Source organism: Agelaius tricolor, unplaced genomic scaffold (assembly GCF_023055355.1).
Source record: "Agelaius tricolor isolate 1412-34295 unplaced genomic scaffold, bAgeTri1.0.p SCAF_1, whole genome shotgun sequence".
Taxonomy (NCBI): domain Eukaryota; kingdom Metazoa; phylum Chordata; class Aves; order Passeriformes; family Icteridae; genus Agelaius; species Agelaius tricolor.
In genome coordinates this window covers 91083319-91104147 of record NW_027269261.1, presented here as the reverse complement: position 1 = coordinate 91104147, position 20829 = coordinate 91083319, and the positions used below count along the sequence as shown (strand labels likewise).

The 20829-nt window shown below is 43.2% G+C and overlaps 2 protein-coding genes across 6 annotated transcripts in view; one reads left to right on the top strand and one right to left on the bottom strand.

The window, feature by feature from the left end:
* Positions 1-703: 703 nt before the first annotated feature.
* SLC35A1 (solute carrier family 35 member A1) lies at positions 704-17861 on the top strand. The gene is made up of 9 exons (XM_071443400.1): positions 704-819; positions 1355-1645; positions 4773-4950; positions 10110-10269; positions 10630-10782; positions 12029-12095; positions 15305-15481; positions 15880-16014; positions 17302-17861. Exons 2-9 carry the CDS (start codon positions 1417-1419, stop codon positions 17430-17432), a joined length of 1230 nt encoding a protein of 409 aa, XP_071299501.1. The 5' UTR covers positions 704-819; positions 1355-1416; the 3' UTR covers positions 17433-17861.
* The window catches only part of RARS2 (arginyl-tRNA synthetase 2, mitochondrial), a 34693-nt gene continuing 29446 nt past the window's right edge, over positions 15583-20829 (bottom strand). For 4 of the 5 annotated variants that reach the window (XM_071443347.1, XM_071443338.1, XM_071443375.1 and 1 more), the window contains exon 19: positions 15583-20745. In XM_071443347.1, coding sequence (XP_071299448.1) covers positions 20340-20745 — 406 coding nt within the window. In that variant the 3' untranslated portion in view covers positions 15583-20339. The remainder of the gene's footprint in view (positions 20746-20829) is intronic. The other variant, XM_071443365.1, reaches the window with a different exon arrangement.

Below are 20829 nucleotides of genomic sequence, written 5' to 3'. Positions count from 1 at the left end.
AGACTTTCACTTCTAACATTTAAATATGTAGCATTCTGGGATTTTACTGAAGTTTTAATGCAACAATTGCTTGTTGAAATACTGTCTTTAAGTGAAAAAACTTAGCCCAGGAGAGTCATTCGAATGTCACAGCTCCAGCCTTAGAGCAGAATTGTCAAGAAGGCAAAACCAACAAAATGAAACCAGTCTGGGTCCTTGGGCCTGTCTGTTTGTGCTGGCATTAACCCAACCCAATGAGTGCAGACCAAGGCTAGGAGGTTGAGAAGAGGGCTTCTGTCTTGGGTGGTTCTGGAACCCTTTTAGGTCTCTAGCAATTTCTTGGCTGAACAGTGTACTGGTGAGCACACTGAAAACCATAGGGGAACTTGACTTCAGGGGACCTTTTTGAAAGCTGTTTTGCTTGTGTTTGAAAAACTAAAGCACAACAGAGAAAAAGCTTTTAGCTTTATGTCACTGTGGCAAAGAATTTTGTGCCAGGTCTAATCAATGCAACTGCAGATGGTATTTCTGTTTGTGAAAACACAAATTATTTGAGCTTCAGGATGAAACATCTTCTCAAATGGAGATGGGTACTTTAAAACAGATTTTTTTGATGACAATAAAGACTTCCTCAAGCCGCTGTCTGCACAATGTCCAGGTGCTCAACTGTGATTGCATAGGGTGTGCTGTTTCTAAATTTATTTTTTTGTGTATGTGCATTGTGATGCAGTGTGGTTTCCTGGCTCATAGCTAGACAAGATTGTGACAATGAAGATTCAAGCTGCTGAGTGATTTTTCTGTGGCATTGTACAGGATAGCACTCTCTTGTTGTTTTCCAAGGTATTTGGCTTCACTTTTAAAAGTTACACAATAGGGACTAATCCCCAAAGCATTATTAAAAAAAACAAAGGAGTGTGAGGGGAGCACTAAGAAAGAACTTTGCTAAATTGTTTTGACCACGTGATTTTCCTCTGTGGGGAAAATAAACTAATCATCAGCAGCTAGATGTGCTGCTCCTCCATGTTTTTAAATTATGAGCGGGCACTAATGATTAGATTTATTAATTAAAATATCAATGCAATTACTAGCTGCAGCTCTTTTCTTTTTTTTTTCCAAAGAAAAATACCCCGTCACCTCTTTATTATTGCTGTGATGTCTCTATATTATCATAATTTGCTTTGAAGCTTTTATGTTACAGTTCTTACCAACAAACTGGTATTTCAAGAATCCAGAAATACATTTTGTTTAAAAGTAAACCGATGATCGAAATTTCATTTTATTCTACTTTGTTATTTTCCACTGGAGAAGGTACTGCAGTGCTGTAAAATACAGGGGAATACAGTTGTAACCTCCATCTCGGTTTTTCTCGCGGCAGAAACGTGTCGGTGGCTACGAGCTTGCTCCTGGCAATGAGAAATACGCGTGTGGGATTCCTGGATGTTTGCTGCCAGTGAAACAGCTCCGGAACGCGGCCGGGTGGAGCAGGATGCTCTCCAGGATATCCAGGCGGGACGGAGCTCGACTCGATGGTTCGGCGCGGGCGGCGGGGCGCTCTGGGCGGCCGCGCCGCACTCTATGGTGCGATGGGAGGAGCGGCGGGGCACGGCGGGCGGCCCCGGCCCGGCGGTCCTGAGGCCTTCGGCGAGCACCATGTCGCCTCCGAAAGGTAAGGCCGGCGGTGCGGGGCTCCCGGCGGGTCCTGCGGCTCCAGGTGGGCGGCACGGCCGGAGAACGGGGACAATTTCCACCCGCTTTCCCAAGAGGAAACGCGACCCGCGCGTAGCCTCCCCCTGCCTCCCCCGTGCCAGAGGGAGTGGAACTGTCCTCCCCGCTGGTGGCTGTGGCACCGGGCGCCACCACCGCGGGAGCGAAGGGGAGAAGGGGCTACGCGGGGCCGCGGGGTCGCGCTGGGGAGGGGCTCTCCCCGCCTGCTTTCCCGCCCTCCCGCTCTCCTCCCGCCGCCCGGGAGCTTCTCCTCGCGGTGTGGCACCGCTGCGTCCCCTGTGTGTGGGGGGCGGGTGCTCCCGGTACGGGGCTTGCCGGGTCCCCGGGACGCCTCCACCTTTAGGATCCGCCACAGTCGTCCACCAGTTCCCCTCTGGGAGCGTCTGACCGTGCCGCAGCATCTTGGGGGCTTATCCCGGGGCGCAGGCGGTCAGTGCACTGGGACATCCACTGCGCCCACCCTGTGGGCACCGCAGGTGTCCCTGGAAACGCCGCCGCGCCCAGGTGCATATTGGAGTGTGCTTAGGTTGGACATTAGGAGGAATTTCTTCACAGAAGGGATGATTAGTTGCTGGAATGGACTGCCCGGGAAGGTGGTGGAGTCACGATCCCTGGAGATGTTTAAGGAAAGACTGGATGCGGCACTTCGGGGTACAGTGTAGTTCACTTGGCGGTGTCCGGTCATAGGTCAGTCTCGATGACACCAGAGGTCTTTCCCAACCTAACTGATTCCCTGATTCTCAGGGATTCTGTGTACAGCGAGGCCACAGCTCACACGGTCCCGAAGCCAGAACCTCGGGCAACCCAGGAGGGTTTAAATCCGCCCGGACGGCGCCGCCTGCCCCTCTTCCAGCTGCCCCATGGAGGGCCTTGCCCGGGGCTCCCCAGCTCCGGCGGTGGCTTGGCGGGGCCTGGCGGGGTGAGGGGCAGGAGGCTCCCAGCAGTGTGTGCCGGGCACCTGCCACCCCAAATTACCTGGCAGGCAGCGGGCTGTGCTCCCATGCCAGGCTTGGCCCGGGGCTGCCTTCCAGGAGCCCTGGCGGAGCCCTGAGATCAGCCGTGGAGATGTGTGGGAGGCTCGCACTTTTATCCTGAGGCTTTTGGCCTGTCTGGTCCCTTTTTGCCAGAAATAATTTCATCCAGGTGGGATTTACTGGGAAAAAACCCGAAAGCTTCTTCCAGCTTTTCTTTTCTTTAGGCAGGTGTAAGTTCAGATTTATTCAGCAGAAGTTATGGGTGCCCCAGCTATGCTTTCTTCTGCTCCCCTCGCTGCACTGGTACTGATGCAGACATGGGAGCCAGCCAAAGAAATGTCCAGGCCGAAAAGAATTACAAATACCTTTTTACATAATGTTGGAACTATCTAGTCTAGATACTAGATTTGTTATGTCTTGCTGCCTTTGGCATATCCAAGTTTCCAAACCATTGCCAAATTGGGGCTTTTTTTTTTTTTAAGAGTAGTTACTAGAGGCAAGGATTAAGTTTAGCTTTAGTTTGGTGGTGCATAGACTTAAAATCTTCATGTGTCAAATATAATTTCTGTCAGCACTGAATCATCATTTGAAGATACGTTTTTGTAAAACCAGATGGGGTTAATTATATTTCCTGGTTGTTATGCCCCTGCATTTCCTCCCCACAATCCAAATTTAATTTAAAAATGGGTTACAGCTTGTAAGTCTCTTCTAAGCATTGTTAGTCCAAAAACTAATTGCCTCTACCTTTTAAAAGTGGTTACTGACGTGGGTAAGATTTTTATCTATGAGGAAGTAGCTAATTTAAATGATTGCAGTGGCAGGAGGTATTAACTGTACCTTGCAGAAATGTTACGCAATTGAAGACATCTCTGGTTTGAAAGTAACATGAACCAAAGCATTGGTCACACTGGATTCAGCAACTCGTTCCTTTATTAAATGAGCTAAGTTATTACAAAACTACTTATCCTCTATCTCAATCCCTAATCAGCAGAGGAATACAAACTTACACCAATTAAAACACATTTCTTTAGGATATTTAGAACATGACAGTGGCCCCAAAGGTGCTGCTGAATAACCAATACCCACCAGAGAGATGCCAAACATAGCAATCTACCAGTGTGAAAAAAGATTTTGTAGAAGGTACACATTTGCTGATGTCTCTTGGTGGGCTTTGCCTTTGTGCAGAGGAATCCCATTTGGAATTGTGTGCTGTTCTCCCAGCTGGTTCAGATGCAGGCTCAGCATTCCCTGACCTGGCAGTGCACTGGAGTGGCCTGATGGAGCTCTCAGGCCTTGGAGGAGTGCAGATGGATGAAAAACTGCCTTCTTCAGGGGACCTTGGACAGGCTAACTCCAAAGTTTTGCAGGATAGTAGTTGGTCCGGGTCAAAACTGATTCAGGTATTGCTACTGTTGTACGAGTATATCAGTGGAGAGGACAGAGGGGATAACACGAATGATATACAGTCCTTGTGTGATTTAATTTACTGCAAGAGCCTTAACCTTAGACCTTTCCACAGGGATTTTTTCAAGAAAGTTCTTTGTGTGAAGTCCCATCACCATTCAGAGCAAAATCTTCTTTTACTAACTTAGGTGGAAAATAGGGCTGACAGAAATGCTGCCTTTTTAATTAAGATTTGCTAGATTTCTTTGCTTATATTGAACTTTTCCTCTCTTTTTGGTTTTGCTAGTCTGCCAATGCTCTTTGTGTCAGAGTTCAGTGTATTACACGGGGAGGATCAGCTGCCATTTCAGAGCAAGTGCCTACTGTCAGCTAGAGAGCAGGAAAGCAATGAAAGAGTTTTTGATTGTTATTAGATAAATGTTAATGTATTATTAGTTTTTTCTGGAATGAAGGATGATTACAAGGGCAAGAGAGCATCTCATTTTCAGACACTTGGGGTTCCTGTACAAGCTTCTTTGAGAAGGCTGTAAAATTTAACCACAATTTCTTTATGGGAAGTGTTTCCTAACATTGTAATTATTGTCTGCTGACACAGTGGTGTTTGTTACACCTCTCCAGCTGGAGAACACACTGTTTCAGTTCTTAAATGAAAATGGGGGTCACACTGAGTCTCTCTCTGTTTTGTTTCAGAAAATGTCAGCTTGCTGTTCAAGCTGTACTGCCTCACGGTGATGACCCTGGTTGCTGCCACGTACACGGTGGCACTGCGGTACACCAGGACAGTGGAGACTGAGCTCTACTTTTCAACGACAGCTGTGTGTGTCACTGAAGTTATCAAGCTGTTCCTGAGCCTGGGCATCCTGGCTAAGTAAGTGTGGGAGTGCTGATCAGTGTTTTGAAAACCAGTCCTTGCTCCTAACCTCAGATTCTCGGGTCCTGAAGTGCAGGTATGTTTGAGAATGTGGCTGGATAATGGTGCTCAGGAAGGGTAATTTAGAGCAGGTTAGAGCTTGTGAGTCCTCATCAACTGAAACTGCTTTGTATACAGCACAATATTCAGGTGTATCCTTTCTACATATTTTCTATTTTTGGAATCAGTTCAGAGTGTCAGCATGGATTATCCATGATGTTTTGGTCTTTAAGATGTTGGTGTAGATGAAACTCAGACTTTGATCATCTGCTGTGAGCCATCATCTGATGAGTTGCATAAAATTCTAACGTTCCTACTAATAAATTTTCCCAAACAATGTTGCAGACAGACATTTTTCTGTCTCTAATAATTTGCAAGCCAATGATGAAAGACTGTGATCAAAAAATAGTAGTCTCTGTAATCCCAGACTGCTGCTAAGAACTAGAACATTAGTCCAGGCATGAGCATCTCAAATAGGGAGGCTATCAGTCTGCTGCCTTTTCTCCTTTTCAGCTTCCCTGTGCTACATCCTTCCTAGGAAGAATCTTTATATTCTAGGAATATAGAGATTTTTTTCTATATTTTCTATTTTTTTTTTTCTATTTTCCAAATCCCAGTTCTTGCTGTTGTGATAGAATTTGTTCTTTTAGGGTCTCTGTCTCTCTTTGTGGCATGTGGTACATCAGAAGGCTGGCTGTTATGTGCTCATGGAGTCACATGATGTACTTCAGATTTTCATCAGATCTTTTCCTCTGAACACACACATGGCATTTTACTTGATTTAGATGTGAGGCGATATTTGAATTTGGTGAGGCAACTGTGACAAACTGCTTTTTTAATTTAACCTTTCATTAAATGGAATGTGTTAGAGAAGGCAGATGTGACCAGTGGGGAATGTCTATTTTTCTTTACATACACCCTGGACTTTTCTGTCAGCACAAAATGCTGGCAGAAATGACTCTGCTGACACGTGGTTCTGCTGTGGTTCTCACTGTTGTGACCAATGAGGATCCCACTTCCTCTCTGGAGACTGTAGCAGCCCATGCTTCCCAGTAGTGAGGGTAGAGAGCTACTTCTGGGCAGCCTCACCTGTGTGGGTAATTTGTCAAATCTTGTGCACCTGGGACTCAGGCTGTTTATAGTACACCTAGTGCAGCAGGGTAAGCAATCCCCTTTGTTAAGGGTCTGTAATATTTTGTTCATTAAATGTATGAATGGTCTTTTTTACTTGAAATAATTAAAAACTTAATTACTTATAACTCAGAAAGAAGTCTTAGCATGTTGATGTTTTTAGAACAGCCCAGCACAGCAAAAAGTGTCTGTTGCCCATTATTTTCCCTTAGTCAGCAGAGGATGCGTGGAATGGAAGTGTAGCCAAGGGGGCAAGCATGGGCTGAGCTTTCCTTAGCTGGTGGCAGTAACTTATGGAGCCTGTTGTTTTGTGTTGACAGATATGATGAAAAATATTTCCTCCTTCATTTTGCTTTTCATAACTCTGTAGATCTGCATTTTCCTCACTAATTTATTTTCTAAGCCAGGAGCCCTAGTTTAATTTTTCTGGGATCATCATAGTACCCATCCTTAGAGCATTTCCAGTATTGTTACATCCCTTTTGAAACAGGATCCAGAGCTGCATGCTGTATTCAGGATGTGAACGTGCCATGGCAGAGAGTGAAGGTGTTTTCCCTCTTGGCCGCAGTTCCTTTCCTAAGGATTCTGCTCATTTCTCTGAAGCTGATGCCATCCTTGAGCTGGTGCCCTCCAAGAACTACTTGCATTTTTTTGCCAGGTCTCCATAACTAGATGAGAGAGGGCTGCTGTATATAGGGGTGGCCATTTCTTATGTTCTTTTCATTTATTGACACCTGAGCCTTACTTACCAGTTAAAATGGGAAGAATCAGATTCACTGAGCTGTTTGCAGGTTGTAAGGTCTATTCTGATCTGGTCAGCTGGTGGGGTTTTTTCTCTATAGCTGGGGGAGAGATGGGCACCATCAGGCACTGTTCATCAGGCCAAGCTCACCTCTCCTTGGTAATGTGTCTGGCATCCTGATGGGTCCAAATTTGCCAACTTTCTAGTAACCTCCCCTTTCAGATCACTTATGAATATGCTGAACAGCATCAATTCCAGCACAGCTTCTTTCTCTGTCTCCTTTACAGCTTCCTTCAGTTTTAAATCCTCACCAATTTGTCTCACCCAAGGTAAGGTGCCTTTGTAGTTCAGGAACCAGTCCTGTTTTTTTACTGTACAGCAGCATACATTTGTGTGGGTACCTTTGCTTTTTGAAAGAGATAGCATTGGTAACTGCAGTATACAGGATGCTAGAGTACAACTCTCCCACTGTTCCAGCTGCCAAATTTGTTTTCTTACACATTATTACATGATGCCTTCACTGTTTACTCTTAAAGCATCTCCTGGAGGGCACATTGAATGGATGAATACCAAAGAATTGTTTTTCAAAAGAGAAGCTTATGATAGTTTAAGCTGTGCTAATTGTTAACTGAAGTATACTCTCCGTTTCTCATGCTTATTTAAAGTCCTGTTCACTATCTGGTAATAGCATTTGCTACATTCTTAGCTGGTACATAACTACTTAGTCATGGATGAAGAAAAGCAGAGCTGTTTTGCAAACTCTAGTTTTAACTTCAGCTTTTCTAACAAATGTGTTTTTCTGTTGCATAACTGATAGTTATTAGTATCTCTCACCTTTTCATACTTAGAAATTGGCTTTGTCAATGGGGTAATAAATTTATGAAAGGGGAAATGGCTTTAAAGTGGAAGAAAATAGGTATTAGGAATAAATTCTTTAGTGTGAGGGTGGTAAATCTCTGAGACAGGCTGCCCAGAGATGTGGTGGATGCCCCAACCCTGTAGATGTTCAAGACCAGGCTGGATGGGGCTTGGAGCACACTGGCCTAGTGGGAATTGTCCCTGCCCATGGCAGGGAGGTTGAAACAAGATGGTCTTAGGGTCTCTTCCAACCTGAACCATTCTACAAAGAAAATTGATAATGTTTTAAAATTCAAACCTAGATCAACATCAAGAAAGCTGAATTCAAGCTAGATAATTGTTTATTTTCTAATTTGATCTTGCAGTGTACTTCTTTGGGCACCTAATTTTACATTATCAGCTGTACATGGAGGTTTGCTTTAAGTTGTTTTTTGGTCATGTACTGAATTCAACCTACAGTTAGAGATTCTTGGTAAGTGCCTGCTTCAGAAAGCACATCCACTGCACAGATGAACTATTAGACAGTTTATCATCTTGTCCTCAAAATCTGAAGGGAAGATGGTGATTATTAGACACATGTTATTCTTCATTGCTGAAATTTTGTTCTTGAAGTCAAAGTAGGCAGAAGTTACTATTGCTGCTGCAACTTTAAAAATGTGATCAGCAAATTCAGTGAGCATGGTCTGGAACAGAGGCAGTTTAAAAATTATTTTAAATATTATTTTAAAATTATTTTAAATATTGTTTTATAGTTTAAATATTATTTTCTTGTTTGACAGCCCACCTTAGTATCAATGAATAGAAGAAGTTATTCCTGTGTGGGTTTTTTTTTACTTCTTATTTTCATAGAGTAGAACCACGTCTGTGCTAAATATTTTATTTTCAGTTAGACATTTGAGATAGAAGTACTTTAGTCCAGCTGTACTTGGGAATGACCCAATTTTCTTATACATCTTATCTCCCAATCCTAGACAATGTAATAAATACATTCAGAAATGGAACAAACCAAAAAAATCTGCCCATAACATCAGTGACTCCTAACATTTTATACAGTTCTGTATCTAGTGCAATTAACCATGGTGAGCTGTAGCATGAACTCTTCCCCTTTCTTGTACTGCAGACTTCACTTTAAGTGCTATTTGTCCATGGATTTTCTTGTCACAGTTATTCCCTGTGGACAGACATGTCTGGTTTTTTGTGTGTTCTTTTTGTAACAGAAAAATGCAAAAATAATCCCTTGCAGCTGCCTCTGCCTAACGACTGCTCTCCCTACAGGGGAAAATAAAAGAGGAAAAGGAAGTAAATGCTTGGTGAAAGTAGGGAGGAAGGAAAGGAAGGAGAGAAATTTGGATGGAAGGATCATGAGAGGGTAAAGCCTGTAAATCTTCAGAGAGGAAAAGTTGAACAACTGGAGTGCAGAGTCAGTGGTTGATCAGGAAAGGAAAATATGCTGAAACAAGGTGGTTAAAGCTGTTTATTCATACAAGTGTGCAATAGAAACACAAAGAAAATTAAATTTAAGAGCAGTACAGCTTACAAGTTGAAAGGCCTGTGAGAGGCAGGAATGATTTGGGATGTTGGTACTTGTCAGTGCTAAGCGAGAGAAGATTGGAAAGGGGAGCTCTGGGAGAACTGGGAAGAGGACTGGAGCAGCAGCAACAAGTAAGCAGCAAATGTCAGATTGATGTACAAGCGATGCAGGAGTACCAGTAATGCAGAGGGCAGCTGTGAAAAGCTGAGGAGCAAACTGCAAAAGCAGCCAGCAGCAACACGTTCTTCCCCATTGCCTGCTCTGTCACACGCTGTAATTACTTGAAAGAGACGAGTGAAAGGCAAAGACAGGGACGGGCGACAGGGAGCCCCCACACGCCCACCAGCCCTCTTCATGTGTGTGCTGCTGCTGGTCCAGCCTCTCCCACAGCACAAGTGAGACTGGGAGCCCATGGCTGCCTGAGGAATGAGAGGCTTTTCTAGGTAAGAAGTGTGCAAGGGTACAATGCTTTTTTGACTGTACTGTGAGGCCTAGTTTAAAGGGGATCTGGAAAATCATGGGCATTTGACATCACACACAAACATTAATACCCAGTAAAAAAGGGGAGATGTGAACAACAGCCTTCTGTTCCACTGCCTATATTGACACACTGCTACATATTAATGCATCTAACTTCCTGATTCCAGAATGTTTCTCTTGCCTTCAGGGCTTTCTACTTGTTGAAAACCTCACTTGTTTTTTGCCAGTTAACCTTTTTTTTCTTTTATGAACAGAAAGTACAACTGATTATGGAAGACGAATTTTCAGCCCTCCCAAGGGATTCATTGATTTGATTTCTGTTTTAAAATACCAGTTTAGGAATGCCCTCCATTATGCTAATATTTTATTTTGCAGAGAAACTGGAAGTCTGACAAGATTAATAACATCTTTAAAAGAAAATGTATTCGGAAGTCCTAAAGAATTGCTAAAATTAAGTGTTCCATCTGTGGTATACGCTCTCCAAAACAATATGGCATTCGTGGCTCTTAGCAACTTGGATGCTGCTGTCTACCAGGTAATACAGGTTTCTGTCAGTAACAGACCTGGAAATATATTTCTCTTTCCTGGTTCATTAGGCACATGTGTCAGGTATCTGCCTGGCATGCAGCACTCTGTTCAGCCTCAGTGTTAAAAGCAAATCTGTGCTTTGTTCTATTCAGAGCATACACTCTGCTGCAGAGCTCTGGCTTTCTGAGACAAGCCACTCACTGCTAGAGTCACTTCAAATTCACATTGTTGTAGTTGGAGATGAATATGTAGGAAATCAATGAATATAAAAATCTGTCATTCTGTAGCTGAATTTTCTATTTTATTTTGTTGTTTTGGAGGAGTTTATAAAACCATGTGCTCTACACTACATTCCCATCTTTTCTAGGTGACATACCAGCTGAAGATCCCTTGTACAGCTTTATGTACAGTCCTGATGCTGAGCCGTACCCTTAGTAAGTTGCAGTGGTTCTCTGTCTTCATGCTGTGTGGTGGTGTTACCCTGGTTCAGTGGGAGCCTGCTCAGGCTACAAAAGTACAGGTAAGAGTTAAAATTTTCCCTCTTCAGATAAAGAATAAATGGTGCTTGATCCTTGGCTTTCACCTTTACTGTGTACCAGTTCAGGCGGGCTTGTGGTATTGCTCTGGTCTCACTTTTTTGGAAATGCAACGGATTGCTACAATTAGTATAAATTACCACAACCATCATAATCTAATGCACCATCCTAGGAGTGTCTGAGTAATAGATTGTTTCCAGCAGTTGGCCTTGGTAACATTGTAATTGTTGGAACAGAGAACTTGGAATTAAAGCAGTGCAAGGAATAAGGAGCGAAACTCCGGGGAAGTGTGGGTATGTCATTTAAACACACCCTTCAGAGGCACTGACCTAATACTGTTGTAGGGAGAAACAAGTGTCTTCTGTTTCTTAGGTCATAGCTGCTGCTCAGCTGCATTAGTGGGAAAGGTGGGTCATGCCTCTGGGAGTACTGGCCACAGCCAAGTGGACAGTGCCTCTGAGCACTGTTAGAGCACCCACAGAAAGGGAAACACCACCCAGCTACACTGGGCTGATCTGAGGGCCAGCCCTGGATCAGCAAGGGCATGTGGTGCTGCAGTGAAATGCTAATAATTTTGCTTTGCTTAATGAAGTAGCTCTGTGCCCTTGTTTTGGCTGGGAGAGAATTAAATTCCTTCCTAGTAGCTGGTTCAGTGCTGTGTTTTGGATTTAGTATGAGAACAATGTTGGTAACACTGGTGTTTAAATTGTGGCTCAGTAGTGTTTAACCATGAGGCCAGGGCTTTTCAGTGTCTCCTGTTCTGCCAGTGAGGAGGGGCACAAGAAACCAGGAGGTAGCGTGGCCAGAAAAGCTGACCTGAACTGGCCAAAGGGATATGCCATACCATGGAATGTTACACCCACTATGGAAATCAGGGAATTTGGCCAGGAGGGGCTGACTGGTGCTGCAGGATGGGCTGGGCATCTGTCAGCAGGTGGTGATCAATTACTTTGTGCATCGCTTAGTTTTCTTGGATTTTATATCTCTCTCTCCTTTAGCTAATACTAGAATTATTAGTAATTTTTATTTTGATTTAGTTATTAAACTGTGCTTATATCAACCCACAAAGTTTACCTTTTGTTTTCAATTCTTCTCCCCACTGTGGGGCTTAGGGGGAATGAGTGAGGAGCTGGTGGTTGCTGGCTGAATTTAAACCACAGCACTCTGGAATTGATTATTGTGAATGACTGAAGTGTTGTATCCTTTTTAAAATAATGGTTGATGTTTCAGGTGGAGCAGAACCCATGGCTAGGGTTTGGAGCAATTGCTGTGGCAGTGTTTTGTTCAGGATTTGCAGGTACGGTATTATTTCTGTATGTGGGCTGTATCTAAAGGACTGGAAAACTCTCAGTGCCTGAAACTGAATATTCTACATTTGTTAACTGTCTTCCTCTAATAGCTTATTCCCTCTGCCCATAACTGTCTTCTACTTTTGGTAATTATGGCAGATTCATAACATGATTACTCCCATTGTCAAGCAAATGATAGGAGCATGTACCATTGGTTTTACACAATGCAACATAGAGGGCTGGTTTGCAATTGGAAGTGTCTTTCAAATGCTGTGAATAAGACTGTAGGGAGCAGCATAATGACTCACTCCGTGCATTTAATTAATGTACATCAATTTTATAAAGTTTACTTTGCAGTGAATAGCTCCCCTTTGGTGATCACATGAAATACTTGCATTTTTTTACAAGGGGAGCTGAGCTCCTCACTCAGTTCTGTACCAGCTCAGCTCTGAAATATACATTGCCATAGTTCTGTAGGTGGAAAATCTAAGTGGGATGTAGAGGGAGCATGTGGAAGGCAGAGAGTTAGAGTAGTAGCAGGAAGCCTGGATAAACTCAGTGAAGGATTTTTGGTTTTGTTTATTTTTGCTTTGTTCTACAACCAGTGTCTCCTCTCGGTGTAGTTTTTACTCTGGCTTCTGGAGAAGGACACTAAAACTTTGGGACAAGTGAACTGGTGCTCAGAAATAAAGAAATGCAAATTACTTGTTAATTTGAATTTTGACTCACAGGGGCATATTCCCCTGACTGTAAACTGGATTCTTCTCCTCTCCCCTGTAAAAAACAAGGTACTATCACCCACTTCTAGTACTGGAAAATCTTGCAAGAATGATCTTGTGCTGTGCATAGATGCTCATTACTCATGGAAAAACATTCTGGTGGGTAGAGGAGGAGAGTGTCGTTCTTATTTGGTGTCTTTTCAGTAAAATAGGCATTTTGAAGCAGAAATACTAAATAAAACAATGTAGAGCTCAGTCAGCTTTTCCTGGAAGGTTATGAATTTCCTCATTTAAATAGGTGCTCCAAAGCTGCAAGACAAAATACAGCCTTCAGAGTCTCCTAAAACTCCTGCTTTCCCAGATAATGTGGGCCAACAGCTGTGCTTCCAAAGACCTGCAAATTCAGAGCACTGACAGGCTGATGCAGGCAGCTTAGACACTTAGGGCTTTCTTCTCCTGCAAAAGGATTGCAGCTTGGGTTTCCTTGCTGACAGCTGAAGCTCTGGGGCAGCTGGGAGGGACTGACTGTGTGTTTCATCCACAGAGCTCCTTGTGCCCTTGGGGCTTTACATGTTGAAAACATAAATTCTTTTCAAATTCCCTTCCTGTTCTTCCTTCCCACGCTCACATGAAGCAGTTATTTTGCGTTAGACCTCCAGTTTCTGGACTGACCATGTTTTACAGAGTGTTTCGTTAGTCCAGCAAAATGTAAAAAAGTTTGTGTGTGTTTGTCACTTAGAGATGGAAAAGAAGCTTTTTCTTCAAATTGCTGATCCTGTGATAATTTCCAAGTATCTGGGGCCTCAGCAATGCTTTTAAAAGCATTGGAAGGATAATTTAACAGCAAATCCTTTGTGACTTAAAACAGTTCTGAGGAGTAGGTTCTCCTCATCAGCCCCTATTCTTTCCTTCTTCTTGCCTAGTGGATTTGTGAAATGTGTATTCACAAATCTAGAAGCATAGTTTTATTGATTTGCCTACTGTTTTCTCAGTTTATAACCTGTACAAGTATGGTTCATACTCAAGCCAAACTTCTGTTATGTTGATTACACCTCGTTGTGCTCTGTGGGTCTTCTCAGGGGGCAGAAATCTCAAGGTAATTATTCTGGGTTATTTTAAAGGCTGCAGTAATTAACAGTACTAGTTTGTTGTTGTTCACATTTCAAAAATTTATATTCTTATGAGATAATACAATATTTCCTTGGTTTTATAATTATTTGAACCCCTGGAGTATAAATCTGCCTCCTCATTTATTCACCATAAGTACTCACTGTATTCTATTAAATTATAAATTGGATTTTTCACTAATAAAAGAGTAGAAAGATCTTCCTTGAAGCTAATTTGGGGATTTTTGTGGGGAGGAAGGGGTGTGTGCCTAGGGCTTCTAACACACGGATCTTTGTGCCACCTTTGTTGGTTCCATATTAGTTTCTCATATTGTATGAAGGATGGTGTGTGACACTAATCACCAATAAACTTCTAGTCAATAGGGCTCTCACCAGAAGGTCATGGAAGTCACTGGTAAGAGTTCTGCAAGCTGCTTTCTTTGTTTTGAAATGTAGAGGAAATTCCAGAGCTTGGAAGAGTCCTGGTTGGGTGAGCAATGGTTAAAAAGGCAGGTGGTGAGGGCCTTGCCAAATGTCTGCCTCTTTGTCTGACAAATGCCTCCCAAATAGAATAATGAAGAAGTATTTGGGGAGTTTCAGTAATGCAAAGCATAAAAATAATGCTCTTCAGTGTAGTATCAAGAGCTAGAGCTTTAGATTAAAATGAATTCCACTTCCTCAAAACCAACCTGTATTTTCAATTAGCAGAAGGCCTCGGTTTTGATTTGCTCTTGTAATCCCTTGAAGCTGTGGTTTCAAAACCAAGTGCTCTGCCAGCACAAAGCTCCTGAGGAGTTTTCAGTTTCAGTACTGAGGTAATACAGATCCTCCCTTTCTCCCCTACCCTCCAAGAAAAATTGAACTAAAATAAATCTAAAACTAAAATCAACATAAAATTATTTTCATGGAGGCTGTGGATTGAAAAGGGGTAGGGATAGGAAAGGGTAAGGATAAACAGGATTGAGGGAGACCTTCCCGTGTACTAAAAGCGGATCCCCTTTAGGCCTGAAGGTTTTAACTGCACTTAAACCTAACAGCCCAATTGAAACAATTTAGCAAAAGATTCTATGAGACAAAGGTAACTCCTTAAAGGGCTGAGTTAGTTCCAAATCTGAAGTACTTGAGAATGTAAGAGAGGAACATTCATAGTCCCTTTGCTGCAGCAGATTTGTGCTCACACAGATGTAAAGGAGTTTGTACAAGGGTTGAGCCTTGAGGTATTGTGGCACCAACCCTGGATCCATCATTGGTGTTCAGCAGTGGTCGTCCACAGACAGTGAACTTGAGAGCTTGCTGGCTCTAAGAGGTTGTCTGGTTTTAAAATGCAATAAACCATGAATCATTCTTCTCACTGAAATATTTTTGGGTTTTTGTTTGTTTTGTTTTTTTCAGGAGTTTATTTTGAAAAGGTGTTGAAGAGTTCAGATACTTCCTTGTGGGTGAGGAACATTCAGCTGTACTTATCTGGGATTGTGGTGAATTTATTTGTTGTGTACATGTCAGATGGAGCCAAAGTTCTTGAGAAAGGGTTTTTCTATGGCTACACATACTACGTCTGGTTTGTTGTCCGTAAGTATCTTGTGGTTTTTGTCTTTGACATTGTTTTTCTTCTTTAACAATGATACAACTGATTGCAGGAAGCTACAAATTCAGTATGACACACTCTTAACTGTCTTTTGAGGGATTTTATTTAAAAGTAACATTTTCTTAGAAGTTATTCACTTATTCAATTTAAAATTGTGCTGAAACAGCAGCCTAAATAATTGACTAGCAAGTAGATCATCTTTAAATGAGTTATATCTTATTTACAGGATGCCATGTAGACATCCCATTCCCCTGAATGATCTATTAAATCATTAAATAGGACAGTGTAGCACAAAGCAGGAGCACACTAGTGGAGTAAAATGCATCATTTCAAGAGTAACCTACTGCACCTGTACTTAAGGTAACACCTTATCTGCTTCCAGTTCTGGCCAGCGTGGGTGGCCTCTACACCTCTGTGGTTGTTAAGTACACAGATAACATCATGAAAGGCTTTTCTGCAGCAGCAGCCATTGTTCTCTCTACTGTGGCATCAGTCATCCTCTTTGGCCTCCAGATAAGTAAGTGCCTTTTTGCCTTTGATTTGATTTGATGACTGTGCACGTTTCCTGCCTGCCCAGCCTGCTGCACGCAGCTCCTACCAAAGCCAAACCTCTCTGTTTTTCTGGTTTTAGCTTCAGGTCTTCTCCAGGACTCCTGTGCACTAATGCATCATCGGTCCCTGTTGTGGTGCACAAAGGTGCCTGATGACTCTGCTTTCAAAGGCATCGGTGCTTTGTTCTTTCAGAGGCATCTACAACTTCAAACAGAAAGAACCTTTCTGCTTTAAACAGCTTTATTTTCATGCATCACTTTCTGATGCAGTTTAGTGTATGATACAGCTTTTAATCTGGGACTGCTGTTGATGGGTTATTATTTCTTGTTGGGTTAAGTACAGCCAGTGCCAAATTAATTCCTCAGCTATTCCTTCAAGGGCTTTACACATCCCTAATGAGTTACACCCACTACTGCATTAACTTCTACTTTCTCCATCTGCTGTGGACACCACCGTGAGAGAAAGTCAAAGAGCACCGGGGGTTGTGACTGACTGACTGATGTGGTGAATGTCTTTGAGAGGAAACAGCAGATGGCTCTGGGCTGTTCTGCAATTTTCTCCCCAGTCAAGTCTGCGTCTGATACAGTGCCTGCTCAGTCCTTCACTGTTTAGTTGTGGGTTGTTTCCTACCTTAATCCAAAGATGGTGTGGGAAAATGGTGGGAAAACTAGCTTTTTGATGTATTATTAGTGAGACAAAACTTAATGAAAGTTTGCATAAGGAGAAAATAATCAGTGTTTGGCTACAAATGAGCACCATAAAGCAAGGGATAAAAAAATTTAAAAAACTTACTTGGGCAGTGTTTTCTTGACAGTTGACACAAACCTGGACTAATGATCTTTATTAATGAAAGCCTCATTAATAGAGTTTCCTAATAACTCTGTCTAGACATGGAAAGGCAAAAAAGGTATTATCACAGGGTACTTCTTTACATACCCTGGATTTATGATTTAAGTTTATTGTCATGTAAGCCTCTACAGATGGCACCTGGACTGCAGGAGATGCTTTACTCTTGCTTTTATGACCACCACCACCACATTCTTACTATGAGACCGACTGGAACTGTGTGGGGATTGCAAACACTCAAGAGATCCCAGGGACAGAGGACGAAGCGAAATGCTGTGACTTATCAAGTTTAATGTCTTGTTTAGTTTTGAATTACAATATTGTCATTCAGATATCATAACTTACATGGCTTGCTGAAGGTTTCTTATATGAATGGTTTTATTTAAACTATTTTGTCTCCTTTCAGCTGTTACCTTCTCCCTGGGTGCTCTCCTGGTGTGTATTTCTATTTACCTCTATGGATTACCTCGACAAGACACCACAAAAATCCAGCCCTCAGAGACTAAAACCTCTAAAGAGAGACTTGCTACTGTGTGATGTCCATAAAAATGGACGAATGGACAAGAGAAAAAATAGACTTTAAAAAAGACTACTTTTTTTTTTTTTTCAAAATTAGCCTTAAGCTAGTCATGAAATGGTTTAAGTGGGTAGACTAAAAGCAGAAGTTAGTTCTCTTTTACATGTGGAGTTTCCAGTGGCGGACACTGAGGCTACACTGCAGCTGAGGAGCTGGCTGGGTATTTTATGGAAGGTATTCTTCATTCACATCAATAATGAAGAGTCTCATTTACAAGGAAAACCCAATGAAGGAACTGATCACTCAATTGTATAAAATGTATATAACGGTGGGAAATCCGTTCTTTGTGTATTTGATAAACTGTCTTGCTCTTTGAGGGCAGAAATGCCTGAAAAGCTTCATAAAAAAAACTATTAAAAAAAGCAACTACTGCCACCATTTTCTCTTAAGATACTTGGCAATTGCAGTTTGATTAATGACAGGAAGAGTTCTTCTTCTAGGCACTAAGCACAAAATGATGCAACTCTACAGGGAATATCCCTGCTTTGAGCATCACCTACCTCAGAGTGACTAGAGGTAGCCCTTCTTGTTTGGTTTAAAAAGTCAGATGAAAGACTCTGAAGCTGTGACTTTCCTTTTACTCTTTAAGTGTTTTTTAAATTCAGCTGTAGGTGTTCTAGGGATGCTCTATGCATAGCATAGGGGAAAGTTTTTACTTGTTCCTGTACCTCTGGCTTAAGTGTAAACAAAGTTTCTGTCTAGATCTTTTCTCTCTCAACCTCTCTGCATACAGATGCTCAAAAAGGGCTCCTGTAATGCATGTTATCTTTTAATTTATCAGTGCCAACTGTGCAACTTCAATCTCCTTTCTCATCTTCTGAGGCCTTCCAGATATTTCAACTCTACGTTGAGGAAGAACTGACCCTGGCGCATTTGGGCAACTTGTTGACATTCACAGTGGAGTTGAAATGCGACCAATTTCATGCTCTTGACTACATTTCTTTAAAGAGGAACTGTTTTACTCAAAAGTGGGGCATGTTAAACACAGCAGTAACAAATTCTCTTCCTAAGTGCCTAAATTCTCTTCCAGTGGGAGAGGATGGTCCCCTCTGCCTTTTGCCAAGTGTTCCACTACAGTGTTGCTCTTGGGAGTCAAGGCTTCCATGGTGGAAGGTATTGCCAGGCACCTGCAGGACCTCACAGGTGCTGCTCCACCTCTCTACAGCAGTGTGAGACTGAGGGGTGCCAAGCAGCACCTGCCACGTCTGCCTGTGTGCACAGTGCTGAGGGAACACCGTGCTTCCTGTTCCACCAGCTGGGCAGCAGTCTCTTCGTGCCAGCCATCACATCAGTGGGTCTGAGGAAGGGCTGAGGAGCAGGGTGTGACAGCTGGCAGTTGGGCTTGGCTGAGATTCCTGAAGGCGGAATGCAGCACAACACCCAGGAAAAGGGCTCTGCAGGGTCTGAGTAACTCCTTTGGTTACAACAGACAGAGAACTTGAAGCCATTGTGCCATTAGGCCTTTGTACACAGGGAGCGGAGCACAGTTAACACCACTTCCTCTACTAAAAGGATGTGATATTTACATGGCAAATACACAGCAGTTCTCTTTCATGGGAAATTCCAGGTAGAGTAGTGTCTTAAATACACTGCTGCCACCAAAGGTCTGAAGAGAATGAGTGTGATAGCCTTGCCCCTGTAAATGACTGTGCCACACCTGCCAGCACAGATGGAGCTTCCAGCCTGCAGCAGCAGTGACACACAGAAGAGGATCCATATTATTGTGGAAAAAATCATTTTACTATGAGATATGACTTGACATGGGACATGGCCTCGTTACATTTGAGTTACGGGTGTAATGCCAAGAAGTTTCATTCCGTTGGCAAGAACTGAGCGTGCTGCATGGAAGAGACAGAGCCGTGCCTGGAAAACAAACAAAGTCATTTTAGGGTAGTGCTAGAGAATAGGGTGTGGTTCTTGGGACAGCAGTTAGATGCTGAGGTGAGAACACCGTGTGCAGCCTGTTCCTGTGCAGTCTCAGCCCACTCAGATCTACACAAAACCTGGGTATTGAGGAACATGCCAATGCTGCCGAATTCACACCAGCTGTTGGCAGCCCATTGCACTGTCAACAGAGGAACACTCTGTCAAACAAAGGAAGGTGGAAAGGAATGCCCAGCCCAGCCCTCGAGGCAGAGCAAGCAGAGATGCATGAACAAGAATGCAATGACTAAAAGCTGAAAATCTTTTATGCACCAGCAGCTAGCATAGCCGGAGGATACTGCTGGAATCCCTCCCCTCGCTGTGCCTGGGTGACAGGCTGTCAGGCAACTATGGGCTGCTTTGAAAATTTCACTCTCCCTCGTCCATGTCTTGGCTGTTACACAGCTGGCTGTTTGGGAAGGGCTCTATCAAGCTTGCTCCAAAAATCATAGCTCTTGAAAGCTGTCACATGGCAAGATACTTATTTTTATTTACAGGATAAGGAACTGAGGTTTTCCTTGAAGTTTGATACAAAGGAATGAATGCCTACAGTATCAAAGCTCAAATACAGACTGCAGCTTCACCAATTCCACGGACTGTTTTTCCCCCACAGCACAACTCAACATTTAAATGTGATCTATGAAAATCAAATAGGTAATTTCTTTTGAAATAGATGAAAGAAAATAAGAGAGGCAGTGTAATTAATATATCATTTACTGAGTTGTTAGGAGGTCAAACATTGCCTGGGAGATCAGTAAAAAGAATTTGCATTTATTTGGAATAGCACATTAACAGTTGTCAGCCTCTGTGCTTTAGCTAGAAAGGCAATACCGACAACTTGGGTTATGTAGGTGGCAAGAGGGAGGAGACAGATTCAGTTCTCTCCTAATTCTTTATCTTCCCACATAACCACTAAAGGAAACCATCACAAGTCAGTGAGCAAATTAAATGCTCAAATGTTTACTCTTAAAACATTTAGAAGGAAAGGTGATGACAAGGTGTTTGCCTGGGTCTAGAGCAGTTGTCCTTAGGGAGTGTTGTGTTTTTGGAGGATCAAGCAGAGCAGCCCTTTCCGGAAGGCACAACTGTGAACAGCAATCCCTGCCTTCCCTAAGCAGTTCCGCCCACGGGAGAGCCTGGCTGTTGGCTCCTCCGCCTGCGGGCTCGTATTCCCCCCAGTGGTGACACGGCTGGGCTGGCAAAGCCCTGATGCATCCTTCCTCCAGGAAGGGGAGCAGCCTGGGGCCGCCCCCCAGGCTCCAGCCCCCAACCCCGCTGTGCCTCACCTGTGCCACGGCAGGGGCGCTGCCTTTCACGGGGAGGGTTTTGTGTGCCACGGCTGCCAGGTGGCTGCAAGGGAAAACACGGGAGAACGGTGAGAAGGAGCAAGGCACTTGACAAACGCAGCAGCGCTGTGGGCTACAGAAAGCAGCA

Coding starts and splice junctions, on each gene's coding strand:
- SLC35A1 (XM_071443400.1), top strand. CDS start 1,417: ATGTTTGCTGCCAGTGAAACAGCTCCGGAACGCGGCCGGGTGGAGCAG. Junction 1,646..4,772: donor CACCATGTCGCCTCCGAAAG/GTAAGGCCGGCG, acceptor GTTTTGTTTCAG/AAAATGTCAGCTTGCTGTTC. Junction 15,482..15,879: donor CTACGTCTGGTTTGTTGTCC/GTAAGTATCTTG, acceptor ATCTGCTTCCAG/TTCTGGCCAGCGTGGGTGGC.